The following is a 15,892-nucleotide window of genomic DNA, read 5'->3' as shown; positions in this document are numbered from 1 at the left end:
ATGTCTCTATCATGTTTCTCATGTCTCTAACCTGTTCCTCATGTTTTCATGTGTCTAACATATTTCTCATGTTTCTCGTGTCTCTAACACGTTTCTCATGTTATTCCTGTCTCTAACATGTTATTCATGTCTCTAACATATTTCCCATGTCTCTAACACGTTTCTCGTGTTTCTCATGTCTCTAAGCTGTCTCTAACATGTTTGTCATGTTTCTCATTTCTCTAACATGTTTCTCATGTTTCTCATGTCTCTAACCTGTTCCTCATGTTTCTCATGTATCTAACATATTTCTCATGTCTCTAAGCTGTTTCTCATGTTTCTTATCTCTCTAACATGTTTATCATGTCTCTAATACGTTTCTCATGTTACTCATGTCTCTAACATGTTTCTCATGTCTCTAACACATTTCTCACGTTTCTCATGTCTCTAAGCTGTTTCTCATGTTTCTTATCTCTCTAACATGTTTCTCATGTCTCTAATACGTTTCTCATGTGTCTTAACACTTTTCCCATGTTCCTCATCTCTCTATCATGTTTATCATGTCTCTAATACGTTTCTCATGTTACTCATGTCTCTAACATGTTTCTCATGTCTCTAACACGTTTCTTATGTTTGTCAAGTGTGTCTGGATCACTCAGGTTGTATCTGCAGCTGAATGTGAGCAGCTTCCTTCAGAGACTCAGAGACCAGGAAATAAAACCATAGACTCTTTACTGGAGGATAAAAGCTCGACCTCTGCTCCTATTGATTCATGCTGAGTCATTGGACAACGAATAGAGTCTGACAAGGGACAGTGTGTGTATGTGTGTGTGTGTGTGTGTGTGTGTGTGTGTGTGTGTGGTTGTATTTCAGGAGGAAGCAGCAGGGATTGATTATGCATTATGGCGAGATGATTAAATAAGTGCACGGAGAAGAGAAAATTCCATCCATCAGTGTAGAGACAGGAGCAGGAGGAAGAGAGGAGGAGGGGGAGGAGGAAGAGAGTGTGTGTGTGTGTCCTCTGCTTCAACATGTTGTTACCTGTTATTTAATTATATTCATACAATTTACCTGAAATATTGATTATTAATTTTGTTTAATTGATCCTCTGTCTGTGTATCTAAGTTTTGGAGGGAAAATGTCGTGTTGAAACTGAAAAGTGACTCAGCTCTCATGCTCCCCCCTGTAGTCAGACCAGCTCATCACGTTATTTCTTCTCCTGTGGTGGTAACTGGGTACCTGTGGTAACAAAGTAACCGTGGTAACAGAGCAAACGTGGTGACAGAGTAACCGTGGTAACGGAGCAGTTACTCATTCTGAGGTAAATATTTTTGTTTTTTTTACAGATTTAGATTAAAAATACTGAAGCTCTTTATGAACACAGAGTGGAGCCTGACACCTGGCCGGGGGGTTCAGGGGGTTCAGGTGGGGGAGGGGTGTGTTGGGAGGCCAGGCAGAGATGTGTGGGGCGGGGCAGAGTGAACAGGTGAGGAGGCGGGGTCAGCATCTGTGTAGTGGAGCTCTGCTGCCTACCTGCTCCTCCTCAGCTCCTCCTCCTCCTCCGGTGCTGTAACAGAGAGAAGACACAGGAGAGGAGATATTACTGAGCATGCTCAGTGTGCACAGATTGTTCAAACAGGTGTGAGGCAGGTGAATGAATTTAATGAAAAAGAGCATCACAGTAAAGAAACTCACTGAGAACGACTTGAACCTTTAAGTCAAATCATGAATGAATCCTGAACTTCCCATGAAGAATAGAAAATAAAATGTCTCTGTGACTTGAATAAGTTTATTATCATTATCATTATCATTATCATTATCATTATCATTATCATTATTACATGAGGAACAGGAAACTTACAGGACTTGGTTCCAGTCATGTGGGCCAGGACCCTGAAGGACTTGGACTGCATGTTGCTGCGGCGGCCCCACTCCCCCAGATCCAGGTCTTTCTCTGCAGTTTGGACGGCCTGGTAGACCATGGAGGCTCTGTCTACATCTTTAACTGGGACAGTACTGCAACCACACCCCCACAACAACCACTGAGTCAAGCCCAGGACCTGAAGAGCAGCTTCAGTCCTGGACTGAGTCACTATGAGCCATGAGGAAACTGATCTTTGATATATTTATATCAATATAAAATACAGAGCTGGTGCTGATTCAACATGACGATGAAACAGAGGAAGCTGAAGTCAAAGGAGAGTTTACAGTAACCGAGAAGAAGTTTAAACCAGTGATGAGGAGCAGAAGATACAGATACACAGATACAGACCAGTAACACCAGTAAGACCAGTGAAACCAGAAAGACCAGTAAGACGTGAGACCAGTAAGACGTGAGACCAGAAAGACCAGTAAGACGTGAGACCAGTAAGACGTGAGACCAGTAAGACCATTGAGACCAGTAACAGAAGGAGGAGGAGTTGCTCAGAACATTCATTGAACAGTAAGACCAGTGAGACCAAAAGACATGTGAGACCAGTAAGACCAGCAAGACCATTTGAGGGGGAGCAAGAAAATGGGGGGAAGGAGGAGGAGGAGCAGGAGGGGGAGGCGGAGGAGCAGTGGGAGGAGGAGCAGGAGCAGGAAGTAGTGCTATTACCCGACGTCAGGCCCCTTGCCCTGCGTCTGTCCTGCGATGGCGTCCATGATGGCGTCCTGTGAGTACATGCTGATGGGCGTGTTGTACTGGGCGTGGATGATGGTGGCCTTGCCCCCAGGGCCCTTCACCTCTATGGGCTTATGGGTAGAGAGGGCGGTGTCCTTCAGCACGCCGGGGTTGAAGCCGGCGCTGTGGGTGGTGATGGGATGGGGGGGGGGGGGGTGTTGGACAAGGTTAAAGGTGAAAGGTCGTGGTGCAGGTGATGGGGTTTGTATTGTGATGCTCATGGCCACAGCAAACACACAAAGACAGAGGAGGAGGAGGGAGAGGAGGAGGAGGAGGAAGAGGAGGTGTGGGAGAGGAGGAGGGGGAGGAGGAGGGAGAGGAGAGGAGGAAGAGGAGGTGTGGGAGAGGAGGAGGGGGAAGAGGAGGGAGAGGAGGAAGAGGAGGTGTGGGAGAGGAGGAGGGGGGGGGGAGGGGGAGGGAGAGGAGGAAGAGGAGGTGTGGGAGAGGAGGAGGGGGAGGGGGAAGAGGAGGAGGAGGAGGAAGAGGAGGTGTGGAAGAGGAGGAAGAGGAGGAAGAGGAGGAGGAGGAGGGGGGGAGGGGGAGGAGGAGGAGGGGGAGCCTCAGAAAAAGACAGACTGTCAAACCTTGACCAAGTCATGACACTGTCTCTACATTTACATATTTGGAATGAATGAATGATGATGGATGGATGGATGCATGGATGAATAAATGAATGAATAAGTGAATGGATGGATGGATGAGTGAGTGAATGAATGAGTGAATAAATGAATGGATGGATGGTTGGATGAGTGAATGAATGAATGGATGAGTGAGTGAGTGAATGAATGAATGAATGAATGAATGAATGAATAAATTAATGGATGGACGGTTGGATGAGTGAATGAATGAATGGATGATGCATCGATGAGTGAATTAATGAATGAGTGAAGGAACGGATAGATGAATGGATGGATGTGTGAATAAATGAATGAATGAATGAATGAATGGATGATGCATTGATGAGTGAATGAATGGATGAGTGAACGAACGGATGGATGAGTGAATGAATGGATAGATGTATGAATGAATGAATGAACGGATGGATGAGTGAATGAATGAGTCTCCAGTCTGAACAGAGGACAAGTTTGACCTTTAAATCAAACATCACAGCAGCTCAGACTGAACTTTACTGTCTTTGACAGAAGATGGTGATTCATCAGCTCATTAATTATTCATCAGCTGGAGACTCGTTTTTTTATTTTTATTTTGAAAAAAAGCAACAACAACAACAACGACAACACCAGCAGCTTGTCACTCTGAAACACACAGAAAACCAAAACGATGCACATGCCCTCACTATCAACACAAACAAACAACAAACAAACTGTGTAAACAGAGTAGACAACAGAAAAACAACAGAGAAACAACAAACAAACAACAGAGTAAACAACAAACAAACAACAGAGTAAACAACAAACAACAGAGAAACAACAAATAAACAAACAACAGACAAACAATAACAAAAAACATAGCAAACAACAAACAAACAACAGACAAACAACAAAGTAAATAACAGACAAACAAACAACAGAGTAAACAACAAACAAACAACATACAAACAACAAAGTAAACAACAGACAAACAACAAAAAACATAGCAAACAACAGAGTAAACAACAAACAAACAACAGACAAACAACAAAGTAAATAACAGACAAACAAACAACAGAGTAAACAACAAACAAACAACAGACAAACAACAAAGTAAATAACAGACAAACAAACAACAGAGTAAACAACAAACAAACAACAAAGTAAACAACAGACAAACAAACAACAGAGTACAACAGAGAACAACAACTAACTAACAGCAGGCGGGAGCAGAGGATACTAACTTGGGAGCAGTGGGGGAGAAAACCTGGTTCAGTCCAGAGAAAAGAGAGAGAGAGAAAGGAGAGAGAGTCATTACATCACAGTCACTGTGTTTGTGAGTCCAGCTCTGAGTCCTCCAGTTACAACAGAACTACAACCTCCAACAGCTAAAGAGAAGAAGACACAAAGCTCAGAGGTCAGAGGTCAGAGACAGACGAGTCTTGTCCTGCAGAGAGGTCAGATTAGAGACTGAGGAAACAAATTGTCACTCATCACAGAAAACAAGACTTTTATTGTGAAGGTACTGTCGTCAACTGTTCAAACACAGGGTCACAGGGTCACACTGACAGTAACACAGTAGATCATGTGACTGATCATGTGTGGTATTTGATCAGCAGCTTCAGACTCATGCTCTCACTGTGAATGATTCAGATTCACTTCCTGTTTCCTATTTATTTCTGTGATGTTCACACATGTTCTCAAAGGTCTGACTTCTACTTTAATATCATATGATTTAATCAGAGCTACAATTATTAGAGCTGCAATGATCAATAAATGTATCAATTAGTCGATCAGTTAATCTGTAAGTAATCATGTAATTTCAATCAAAAATTTCAAATTTTCTCTGATTCTGTCTCTGAATATACAAAATAAACGTGTGTGTGTGTGTGTGTGTGTGTGTGTACTGTAATACTTGTGTACACCAACAGGTGTTTGGCTTCTTCAGTGACACAGTAACTGAACCACACTGTGTGTGTGTGTGTGTGTGTGTGTGTGTGTGTGTGTGTGTGTGAGTGAGAGAGAGAGATATTATGAATAGTTATGGTAACAGTCATATGTCACCTCTCATCACAGCTTTACAGTGGGGGCTTAAAGTGAATGTGTGTATTTTGATCTTTTACAGTGTGTGTGTGTGTTGTGTGTGTGTGTCTGTGTGTGTGTGTGTGTCTGTGTGTGTGTGTTTGTGTTACTCATGTTGTGGGGACTCAACTTCCTGTCCCTGTAACATTTTAGTGTTGGGGTTATGATGGGTGTGTTGATCCCAGAGGGACAGCTAATCCTCCTCCACTATCATCATCATCATCATCATCATCATCATCACTGGATCATCAAGTCTACATTTGTCTCTGCTGGTCCAGGTCTCTCTCAGATTCCAGCCCATGCTAAAACATTGAATGTTCTGATGAGCCCTCCTCTCTCCCTCTGTTCAGGGTCAAAGGTCAGCAGATATGAGTTGTATGGAAGCCATGCTGTGCTCACGTGTTGTTCAATGTGTCCGGATAAAGTGGGAGGAGTTTCAGAGGCAGAGCTTCTGCTGAGGAGCAGATAATGTAAACTGAGTTAAACAGATGATGTTTGTCTCAGTGCTAACTGCTAACTGCTAAGCTAAAGAGGCCCGAGCTGCAAAACACAACAAAACAAAAGCAAAACAGAAAACTCTTTATTGTTGTGACTTCTCTTTATTCTTATGTTTTGTGTTTTGTCTGTTGTTTTGATTTCATTTTTTTGTTGTTTTGTTTTTGCAGCTCAGCTTCTCCATAGATTTGACAAACCTCAACAATAAATATAAGTTATAGTTAAAATATAATCAAGATTTAACTTTAGTTTATTTATCACTGATCTGAGCTCAGAATCTGGAAACTCAGGTACACTAACAGGTATGTTATAACTAAACCAAACAGAACACCAGTACATCTTTCCCAGAATGCGGGAATAAATTAGCTCCATAGAATGCTTCTTTATAAAAGAAAAATAGATATTTATATAACTGTACACCTTATCTATACAGCATAAAGACAGGGAGCACAGTAAGAAGGGAAATTATCTCCAGAAATAAGACAGATTCTGGCTCAAGCACCCTTATCCCTCCAACGCACGCACTGCTCAACTCCTTTATTCGCAGCAAAATGTAGGTTAATAGTTATGTAAACAGGTGTGCTAACAGGTATGCTAACAGGCATGCTAACAGGTATGTTAACAAGTATGCTAACATGTATGTTAATAGGTAAGTTAACAGGCATGCTAACAGGTATGTTAATAGTTATGCTAACAACTATGTTAATAAGTATGCTAACGGGTATGCTAACAGATATGCTGACATGTATGTTAATAGGTATGTTAACAGGTATGCTAACAGGCATGCTAACAGGTATGCTAACAGATATGCTAACAGGTATATTAACATGTATGTTAATAGGTATGTTAACAGGTATGCTAACATGTATGCTAACATGTATGTTAATAGGTATGTTAACAGATATGCTAACACGTATGTTAATAGGTATGTTAACAGGTATGCTAACAGGCATGCTAACAGGTATGCTAACAGATATGTTAATAGGTATGTTAACAGGTATGCTAACATGTATGCTAACATGTATGTTAATAGGTATGTTAACAGATATGCTAACATGTCTGTTAATAGGTATGTTAACAGATATGCTAACATGTATGTTAACAGATATGCTAACGGGTATGCTAACATGTATGTTAATAGGTATGTTAACAGATATGCTAACAGGTATGCTAACATGTATGTTAATAGGTATGTTAACAGGTATGCTAACGAACTATTTAACGTTGTAGAAGCTGGTGTCGGCGTCTGCTCTTCTGAGTTTAAATATTCAGACAGTGAACGACACCCTGACCCTCCTCTCCTGACAGAACAAACGTCGTGGGTTTAGTCTCGCAGCAGCTCTCCATCTGACATAAACTTTTAAGCTCCTCCCCTCGTTCACCTGTAGCCATGCCTCTTGTCCGGCCTCCTCATCTCTACCTACCCCGCAGGCCGGCCCGCCTGAATCGCTGCCATCTCCCTCAGAGTCTCCTCTGAGTACAGGCCAATGGGGGAGTTATACTGCTTCCTGTGGGCGGGGCTGACCGCCGCCGCCGCCGCCGTCGCCCTCCTCCCGGGAGAGTCTGCTTCTGCAGGCCCGGAGGAGGCACTGCAGGCCGACAGGCGGCCATTGACTTGCACTGTCTGAGGCTTCAGGTGTTGGAGGGGGAGTCAGGGGAGAGGAGACGAAAGGGGAGGCAGAGAACTATCAATATCTGATCAATATGTTTTATAGTCGTTCTACTGTAGGTGTCTCACTAACAGTAAGTAAAAGTAAAATGTTTGTAAATATTTCTGAATCTTAGTTTTTCTTTATTTTAAAATATTGATTATCAGAATCTGATAAATGTTTTTTGCCACTTCCTTTGTCTCAGTAATATACTGTAAATACATGATTTATTTATGATTCACTATTATAAATACCTTATCAATATCTCTAACAGCTTAGTGATCAATTTAATTTAACATAAATAAAATCCTGTTTATTGCTGTTATTGATTTTTATTTTATCTGTTGTCTTTCTTCCTGTGTCCACCGGGGGGCAGCAGTTCACTGTGTTGAAACAGTCTGTGTGTGTGTGTGTGTGTGTGTGTGTGTGTGTGTGTGTGTGTGTGTGTGTGTGTGTGTGTGTGTGTGTGTGTGTGTGTGTGTGTGTGTCTGTGTGTGTCTGTGTGTGTGTCTGTGTGTGTGTGTGTGTGTGTGTGTGTGTCTGTGTGTGTCTGTGTGTGTGTGTGTGTGTGTGTGTGTGTGGTCTGTGTGTGTCTGTGTGTGTTCTGTGTGTGTGTGTGTGTGTCTGTGTGTGTCTGTGTGTGTGTCTGTGTGTGTGTGTGTGTGTGTGTGTGTGGTCTGTGTGTGTCTGTGTGTGTGTCTGTGTGTGTGTGTGTGTGTGTCTGTGTGTGTCTGTGTGTGTGTGTTGTGTGTGTGTGTGTGTGTGTCTGTGTGTGTGTCTGTGTGTGTGTGTGTCTGTGTGTGTCTGTGTGTGTGTCTGTGTGTGTGTGTGTGTGTGTGTGTGTGTGTGTGTGTGTGTGTGTCTGTGTGTGTCTGTGTGTGTGTGTGTGTGTGTGTGTGTGTGTGTGTGTCTGTGTGTGTCTGTGTGTGTGTGTGTGTGTGTGTGTGTGTGTGTGTGTGTGTCTGTGTGTGTGTGTGTGTGTGTCTGTGTGTGTCTGTGTGTGTGTCTGTGTGTGTGTGTGTGTGTGTGTGTGTGTGTGTGTACAGAACTGTGCATATGTTTCAGTAACATGATGTTCAGATTCTCCATCATCAGTATCATCGAGTCCAAACACAGTCAGATCCTAATCCCAGATCATGGACTCAGTCTGGATCACATGACGACACTGAAGAACTGAGGCAGGTGTACTGAGGAGAACTCGAGCTGGGTTAAAGGTTAAAGGGGGTCACAGCAAATCCTGATCTGATTCAGGATTTTACTCTTTATTGAACTTTAGATGAAGTTCACCAAGAAATAAAAGCTGTTCATGCTTTTAATTTGAAAACATCCTCACTTTCCTGTTAGAGCCTGAAACATGTGTACAGTTCTGAATATGGAGGTGGATCAATAATAATGTCATCCAGAAACACAGAGACACAATGATCCACAACCCAGACGATGATAAACAACAATAAACAATCAAACATCTGCAGAGTCAGAAACATGAAAATATAAACAGTGAAAACAACAACAAACGACTGCTCAGTTTCATTGATCTGCCTCTGCAGCAGTTAGCAGAGGGAGAATGCATTCTGGGTTATGTTACCTGCTGATGAGGGATCATGGGAAAAGTAGCGTCCATTCTTGGTGCCGGCATCGGAGCGGGACGCTTTGACCTGCGGCAGGAAAATGAAAACATGTTGTGACAAACACATGAAACATACAACAGGTCAGATTTCCAGCTTTTATCTCCTAGCTACAAGTAACTTGAGGAGGAGGAGGAGGAGGACACCACCTGACACCACCCAATACTACCCCCCCCCCCATCAACATCATCATCATCATCATCAACCTGAATCATTGATTTTAGAGCTTTACTTTGTAATCTTTGTATTCAGGTGTGCTGATGACACCCCTGGTGTTCCCTTCACAATAAAATAACCCAGCCTCAGGTTTGACTGGATGTGCAGTGACAGTGTTCTGCCTCTGGGGGCAGTGAGAGGACAAAGTGTCATAGACAGGTTCTCACTTGGACATGGTGAGCGCCAGGTTGTAGTTGGCCATCTTGATCTTGTTCTGGGCCTCCAGGTGAGTCATCCCGTCCGTGCTGACGCCATCGATGGCGACGATGAGATCACCCTGGACCAGGTTACCCTGCGCCGCCTTGCTGCCTGGAGAGATCTGTATTAACACAAATACAGAGACATTTAGACCAAACCAAGAGGTCTGGTTATAAAACAGAACAAGAACCACACAAGAAGAAACAGTCCGTCAGAGATTTCCTGTGTGTGAGTCTGTAACTCCCCACACGTCAGTCTGACTCTGTCAATCACTTCATCATGAAGAGCTGTTTCAGTTTTCCGTGTAACAATCAATCAAACGGGGAAATAATGAATCAATAATCTGATGACTGAAACGTCTGAACAGTCCTTTAATCTGAAAATCCACCACAGGAGCTTTGTAACGTTCATCTGAGAGAGAAGGTGACCTGCAGTCACATGACCATCACAACAACAAGATGAAACAGGGTCTGAGGTCACATGACCAGTCATCAAGACTACAGCAGAGGAGGAGGAGGAGGAGCTGTGGCTCAGCTGGTTCCAGCTCCTCTCTAGTAAACAGGGGGTCCTGGGTTCTGGTCCTGGGTTCTGGTCCCAGCTGTGCCTCAGACCTGAACCTGGACTACGTTTCAGTCTGTTTTTAGAAGAGAGAAGAGACGTCTCCTCCACAGGTTCAGGTCTGAGGCACAGCTGGGACCAGAACCCAGGACCAGAACCCAGAAGCAGAACCAAAGACCAGAACCAAGGACCAGTCTCACCTGGTCTCCTTTGATATAAAGTCTCCAGTAAAGATTCTTCATCAGTGTGACCTGACATCACCTGAGCAGGTAAACCTCCTCTGATACAAACACTGAAACACTGCTGACCTTTGACTTTTCAGAAGCCTCCCTCCTCTGTGGCGCCTCCTGACACAAGTGTTCATGCCTGAGTGTTAAACCAGGACAGCTGTCCACACAGAGCTAACCCCACTGAGTCCCGATCCACAATCCCTCTGTCTCCATCCACTGAGCTATTCTAGCTCCAGTCTGAACCCTCTGACCTCTGACCTCTGATAGAAGAAGGCGAGGAGAGAGAGGGAGGAAAAGGTAGTAAACAAGGAGGTCAAAGATCGTGGAGGAGGAACCAAAACCACCATGTAAGTCTTTCATCCAGGACCAGGTCTCTTCAACAGGAGCAGTTATACTGACACACACACACACACACACACACACTGAAAAATATGAATTTATCCTTTAATCTGTTTGTGCGTCAGTGTCTATAGAGAGAATAACAGGAGAAACAGGAGAGGTCTGCAGGATTAACACACATACACTGTGATAAAGGTTAAACAGTGCTCTGATACTTAGCTGTGCTTCTTATCTTGCTCTGACTCATCTGGCTGACATTTCCCTGAATGTGGTTAATGGACGTGAATGAAACGTTGCCTCTGGAGACTGTTGGCTGCTTTTGGCTGTTAGCTATTAGCTGATGTTGGCTGTGGTTAGCTGTTAACTGTTAGCTGTTAGCTGCTGTTGACTGTTGGCTGATCTGTCTTCATGCTCCCTGCACACAAACAGGATCACCACTGCTGCTATCACTTCACCTGTAGTTAGCAGAGGTTAGCTAGCAGAGGTTAGCTCCACCTCCTCTCATGGATGCAACGGCGCTGTGGCTCAGCTGGTTAAAGCCTGGGTTCAAATCCCAGCAGTGCCTTGTAGCGGTAACCCCTTAAATCAAGTGTGTCATGTTTCTCTCATTTAATGTCCCTATAAAGAACATATAGTATCAACCACACAGTTTCACACAATCAGATGGCAACACACACATTCAGGAGCAGAGAGGAGTGTCCACAGGAAAGTCTACTGACCACACTCAACGACACATGTACCTGTAACCACGCCCAACAGTGATGTCACAGGGTCATGGAGTACACCTGTACATCACTGCAGAAAGAAGAGGAGTTAAACCACTGGAGGTCAGCAAAACAAGGCCCACCGGGCTGTTAGGTTGCTCTTTAAGGTCAATTTCAGAGACACATGAAGTCAGAGCAAAGACGTGACTGGAGGTGAAGGTGTGATTGGGTTAGGGTTAGGGTTAGGTGGTGAATGAAGAGTTCAAGACAATCAGTCCAGGAGACAAGACTGAGGGCGCTGTGGCTTAGTGGGTAAAGCACCTGTCTCGTAAACAGGGGATCCTGGGTTCAAATCCCAGCAGTGCCTGAAGATCAGTGGACTTCCTACTCACTTGTCTGTAGCCACAACAACAGACCACTCTCTCTCTCACACACTGCTTCATCTGGTGGCTGTGTGTGTTATGCACATCATTTTCATATCAGCGACACCTCATCTCCTGTGGTTGGAGACATTGACATCCTGTTTCTCACTCATTTATTAAGGCTTTTCCTGTAATTTCTTCACTGGTGGGTTTCCTCTACAGCGGCGCTGTGGCTCAGTGGGTTAAAGTGCCTGTCTAGTAAACAGGAGATCCTGGGTTCAAATCCCGACAGTGCCTCATAACTGAACCGGTTCAGCTTCAATGTCTTTCAGTGGTCGACAGTTCAGTACAGGTGAAAGCCTTTTACTGATTATATCAGACATAAGTGAAAACACACATTGAAGGTGGACATCCTCTTCCTCCACAGCTGACTGACTGTATAAAACTTTATTGAGCCAAAAGCTGAGACATTTCACGATGACCAAAGTTCTGGACCAGTGAAGTGACACAGACGGACACCAGGTCACATCCATTCCTGCTGATTCCCTAAACATCTCTACGTTTCCATGGCAACTGGGCAAATGAAGATCATGTGATGTGACTGACATGTCCAGAAAAGCCAACTGTTAAACTCACACACACACACACAGATTGTCAGCTCAAATTTCCTGCAGCGCCTGAAAACACAGGAAGCTGTTGACGCTCTGCTCTCCAACAGCACATGAACACACCGTCCTCTAACACACATGATTCAACGCTGAATGAAACAATGTACCCGCTTGTTTCCTGCTCATCTTCATTTCAGAGACATTTAATATCAGATTCTTCTGTTTCTCTGATCTTTCAGTCTTCACCTGGAAACACCTGATTTATTGTGTGAGATAAAACCTTCACATCACAGAGCAGCTGTGGCTCAGCTGGTTAAAGTACTAATGTAAACAGGATGTCCTGGGTTCAAATCCCAGCAGTGCCTTTATTTTTTTTTTAAAGTATATTTTTTTGGGCTTTTGTGCCTTTATTGGACAGGATAGTGGAGAGAGACAGGAAATGGGGAGGCAGAGAGAGGGGGAATGACATGCAGTAAAGGCCGTCCGATGCGGGACTCGAACCGGGGCCAACTGCAGCGAGGACTGTAGCCTCTACACATGGGGCGCCTGCTTAGACCACTACGCCACACAACGCCCCACCAGCAGTGCCTTTAAATAAAGTCCCATTTAATCCTCCTCCTCATCCACCTCAAAGATGAACCTTCAGACTAAAAACACCTTCAATATTTCACTACAAGAAAACTCTTTCTTCAGCTCTACACAACACGATATGATTGGTTCTTTAAAGCTTCATGTTTCTTCTTCTGTGTTTTATTTGAAGTGTTGATCCATCAGAAGATATAAAAACCATCTCAGTGTAGTTTTACATCTCCTCTCTCAGGCTTCTCTCTGCAGCTCTAGTAACAACAGGTCTGTGAGCCAATCAGAAGAGAGGAGGCTCTGAGCCTCTCTTCTGATTGGCTGACTGTTTTCTGAGTGATCCAATAAAAATAAAGCAGATTTCAGGTAAAAATACTCAGAGAAACCAAATCCTTCAAGGTTTGGATGGTGGGTCCAGGTGGGCGGGGCTTGGTGACTGCTTTGTTGTGACATCACAAAGTTCCAGAAGTCCTGACGGCTGGTTTTAAGGCTCAGTTTCTGAATACAGGCTGTGTGCATTTCTCTGTGGACTGAGGCTTTGATACTTTCACAGTATTAATATAGAAGCTAGAGCTGATCTATAATCACACTACACATGGACACAGACCTTTACACTGGAGGAGACCTTTAACATGAGAGGCATCACCATCAGTAACTCCATCTCATACAGAGCTGTGTGTGTACAGTGTGTAAAGTGTGTACAGTGTGTAAAGTGTGTGTGCAGTGTGTAAAGTGTGTGCACAGTGTGTAAAGTGTGTACAGTGTGTAAAGTGTGTGTGCAGTGTGTAAAGTGTGTGCACAGTGTGTGAAGTGTGTGTGCAGTGTGTAAAGTGTGTACAGTGTGTGAAGTGTGTGTGCAGTGTGTGAAGTGTGTGTGCAGTGTGTAAAGTGTGTGCACAGTGTGTAAAGTGTGTACAGTGTGTAAAGTGTGTGTGCAGTGTGTAAAGTGTGTGCACAGTGTGTGAAGTGTGTGTGCAGTGTGTAAGGTGTATTAGGGTCAGTGTGAATGGCTCAGTCTGAATCTAGGCCACTCTGGACAGGCCTCACATTGTTGGAGCTCAGTGAGAGAATGAACTGGTTCAGTGTGTTTGGGTTTAATCCAGAGAAAGAAGAGGAAGCTGTGACATGATGTAACACAGAGGGTCAAACACAGCAGTGATAAAAACAAAACTATAATCCAGTCTGGTCCTCTCAGTCAGACCAGCTCCAGATCTGAGAGCAGTTACACTGATGAGTTTCAGTCCACCAGCTGCTGATGCTCCACGGTGTTCACCTGTCTCCTGTTACTGTACACACTGTACACACTGTACACACTCTGTACACACTGTACACACTGTACACACTGTACACACACTGTACACACTGTACACACTGTACACACTCTGTACACACTGTACACACTGTACACACTGTACACACTGTACACACACTGTACACACTGTACACACTGTAACTACTGTACACACTGTACACACTGTACACACACTGTACACACTGTACACACTGTACACACTCTGTACACACTGTACACACTGTACACACTGTACACACTGTAAACACACTGTACACACTCTGTACACACTGTACACACTGTACACACTGTACACACTGTACACACTCTGTACACACTGTACACACACTGTACACACACTGTACACACACTGTACACACACTGTACACACTGTACACACTGTACACACACTGTACACACTGTACACACTGTACACACTGTACACACTCTGTACACACTGTACACACTGTACACACTGTACACACACACTGTACACACTGTACACACTGTACACACTGTACACACACTTGATACACCTCTGTGATGTGAAGGTGTTATCTGAGAATTAATCAGGTGTCTCCAGGTGAAGAGTGAAGGATGAGAGAAACAGAAGATATTTAATGATCTGATGTTAAATGTCTAATTAAAAAACAAAGTGCGGATGAGCAGGAAGTCCTCACACAGGAAACAGACTCTCAAACTGACCTGATATCAGCTAACTGATCAGCTGATTGAGACACTACTGATGTTCACCTTTTCTGTTCTCTGCTCTAATGACAAACAGGAGACAGATCACGTCTGTCTGTCAATGACGACGTCTCGACTCAGATTATTCCTGGAGGACAGGAACCTCAACCAGCTCATTAACAAATGACCGATCAGCTTCGTTACCCTGAGTTGGTTGTTTAATATTGTTACAATCACAAATGTTTAAACTGCGGATGTGAAGGTCTGCAGCTACACAGGAAGTGATGTCATCAGTCCATGACCATGTAGAACTGTACAGTGAACCTGGGAATTATTACACACAGACTGTAACAGTAGCTCTGTGTGTGTGTGTGTGTGTGTGTGTGTGTGTGTGTGTGACCTTCAGAGGCTAAAAACAGCCTCCTGCCTGTCAGCAGCTGCAGCCTCTCACTGCCACTCTGCAGGTCTGTGTATAAAGTCAGTTAGATAACGTTCTGCAGAGACATTCACTCACATCACCTGATTCATACAAGCTGTTGTACTGTCCACGGCTCGTTAGCTCAGCTGCTAAAATACAGTTTATTTTGCATCTTTGTGTCTCTCTGACAACAGAAGAAGCTTCAGAGTGAAACACCAGTGTCTGTTTCCACCATGATAATCAATCCTACAGCTACAAATATCAATCTGTCATAAAACACTGGAGCAGAGTTCACGTCAGTGGTCCTCCCGCATCATGTGACTGAAGCTGTATGTTGATAAATGAAGATCCAGATCATTGTGAAACTGATCCTGAACCTGATCCTGAACTTGCTCAGACCCTCAGAGAGGAGCACCAGACCGGTTCTGATCACATCTTCATCCTGCTGCTCTGACCCTCTGGATCAACCACAGAGCCCAGAGGCATGATGGGAAGTCTCCACATCTCTGACTCTGTCAAGAACAAGTCAGAGCCAGAAAACACAAAGTAAATCCACTGCTGTCAGATTATCACCACATGGCTCCCAACACACGCACGCGCACACACACACACACACA

The 15,892-nt window shown here is 44.0% G+C and overlaps 1 protein-coding gene and 2 non-coding genes across 7 annotated transcripts in view; 2 read left to right on the top strand and 1 right to left on the bottom strand.

The window, feature by feature from the left end:
- Positions 1-15,892, bottom strand: part of LOC130181381 (LIM domain-binding protein 3-like) — a 37,129-nt gene that overhangs the window by 14,393 nt on the left and 6,844 nt on the right. For 3 of the 5 annotated variants that reach the window (XM_056395557.1, XM_056395555.1, XM_056395556.1), the window contains exons 3-8: positions 9,469-9,620; positions 9,046-9,115; positions 4,479-4,501; positions 2,579-2,767; positions 1,841-1,995; positions 1,513-1,546 (exon numbers count right to left, since the gene is read on the bottom strand). In XM_056395557.1, coding sequence (XP_056251532.1) covers positions 1,513-1,546; positions 1,841-1,995; positions 2,579-2,767; positions 4,479-4,501; positions 9,046-9,115; positions 9,469-9,620 — 623 coding nt within the window. Of the gene's footprint in view, positions 1-1,512; positions 1,547-1,840; positions 1,996-2,578; positions 2,768-4,478; positions 4,502-7,235; positions 7,442-9,045; positions 9,116-9,468; positions 9,621-15,892 lie in introns of all 5 variants that reach the window. The other 2 variants (XM_056395558.1, XM_056395559.1) reach the window with 2 other exon arrangements.
- trnat-cgu (transfer RNA threonine (anticodon CGU)) lies at positions 11,625-11,697 on the top strand. The gene has a single exon. It is a non-coding gene; the product is annotated as a tRNA-Thr (tRNA).
- trnat-agu (transfer RNA threonine (anticodon AGU)) lies at positions 11,916-11,989 on the top strand. Its single transcript has one exon. It is a non-coding gene; the product is annotated as a tRNA-Thr (tRNA).

This window comes from Seriola aureovittata, chromosome 14 (genome assembly GCF_021018895.1).
Source record: "Seriola aureovittata isolate HTS-2021-v1 ecotype China chromosome 14, ASM2101889v1, whole genome shotgun sequence".
Taxonomy (NCBI): domain Eukaryota; kingdom Metazoa; phylum Chordata; class Actinopteri; order Carangiformes; family Carangidae; genus Seriola; species Seriola aureovittata.
The sequence above is the reverse complement of the archived record's forward strand: the minus strand, read 5'-3'. Positions and strand labels throughout refer to the sequence as shown.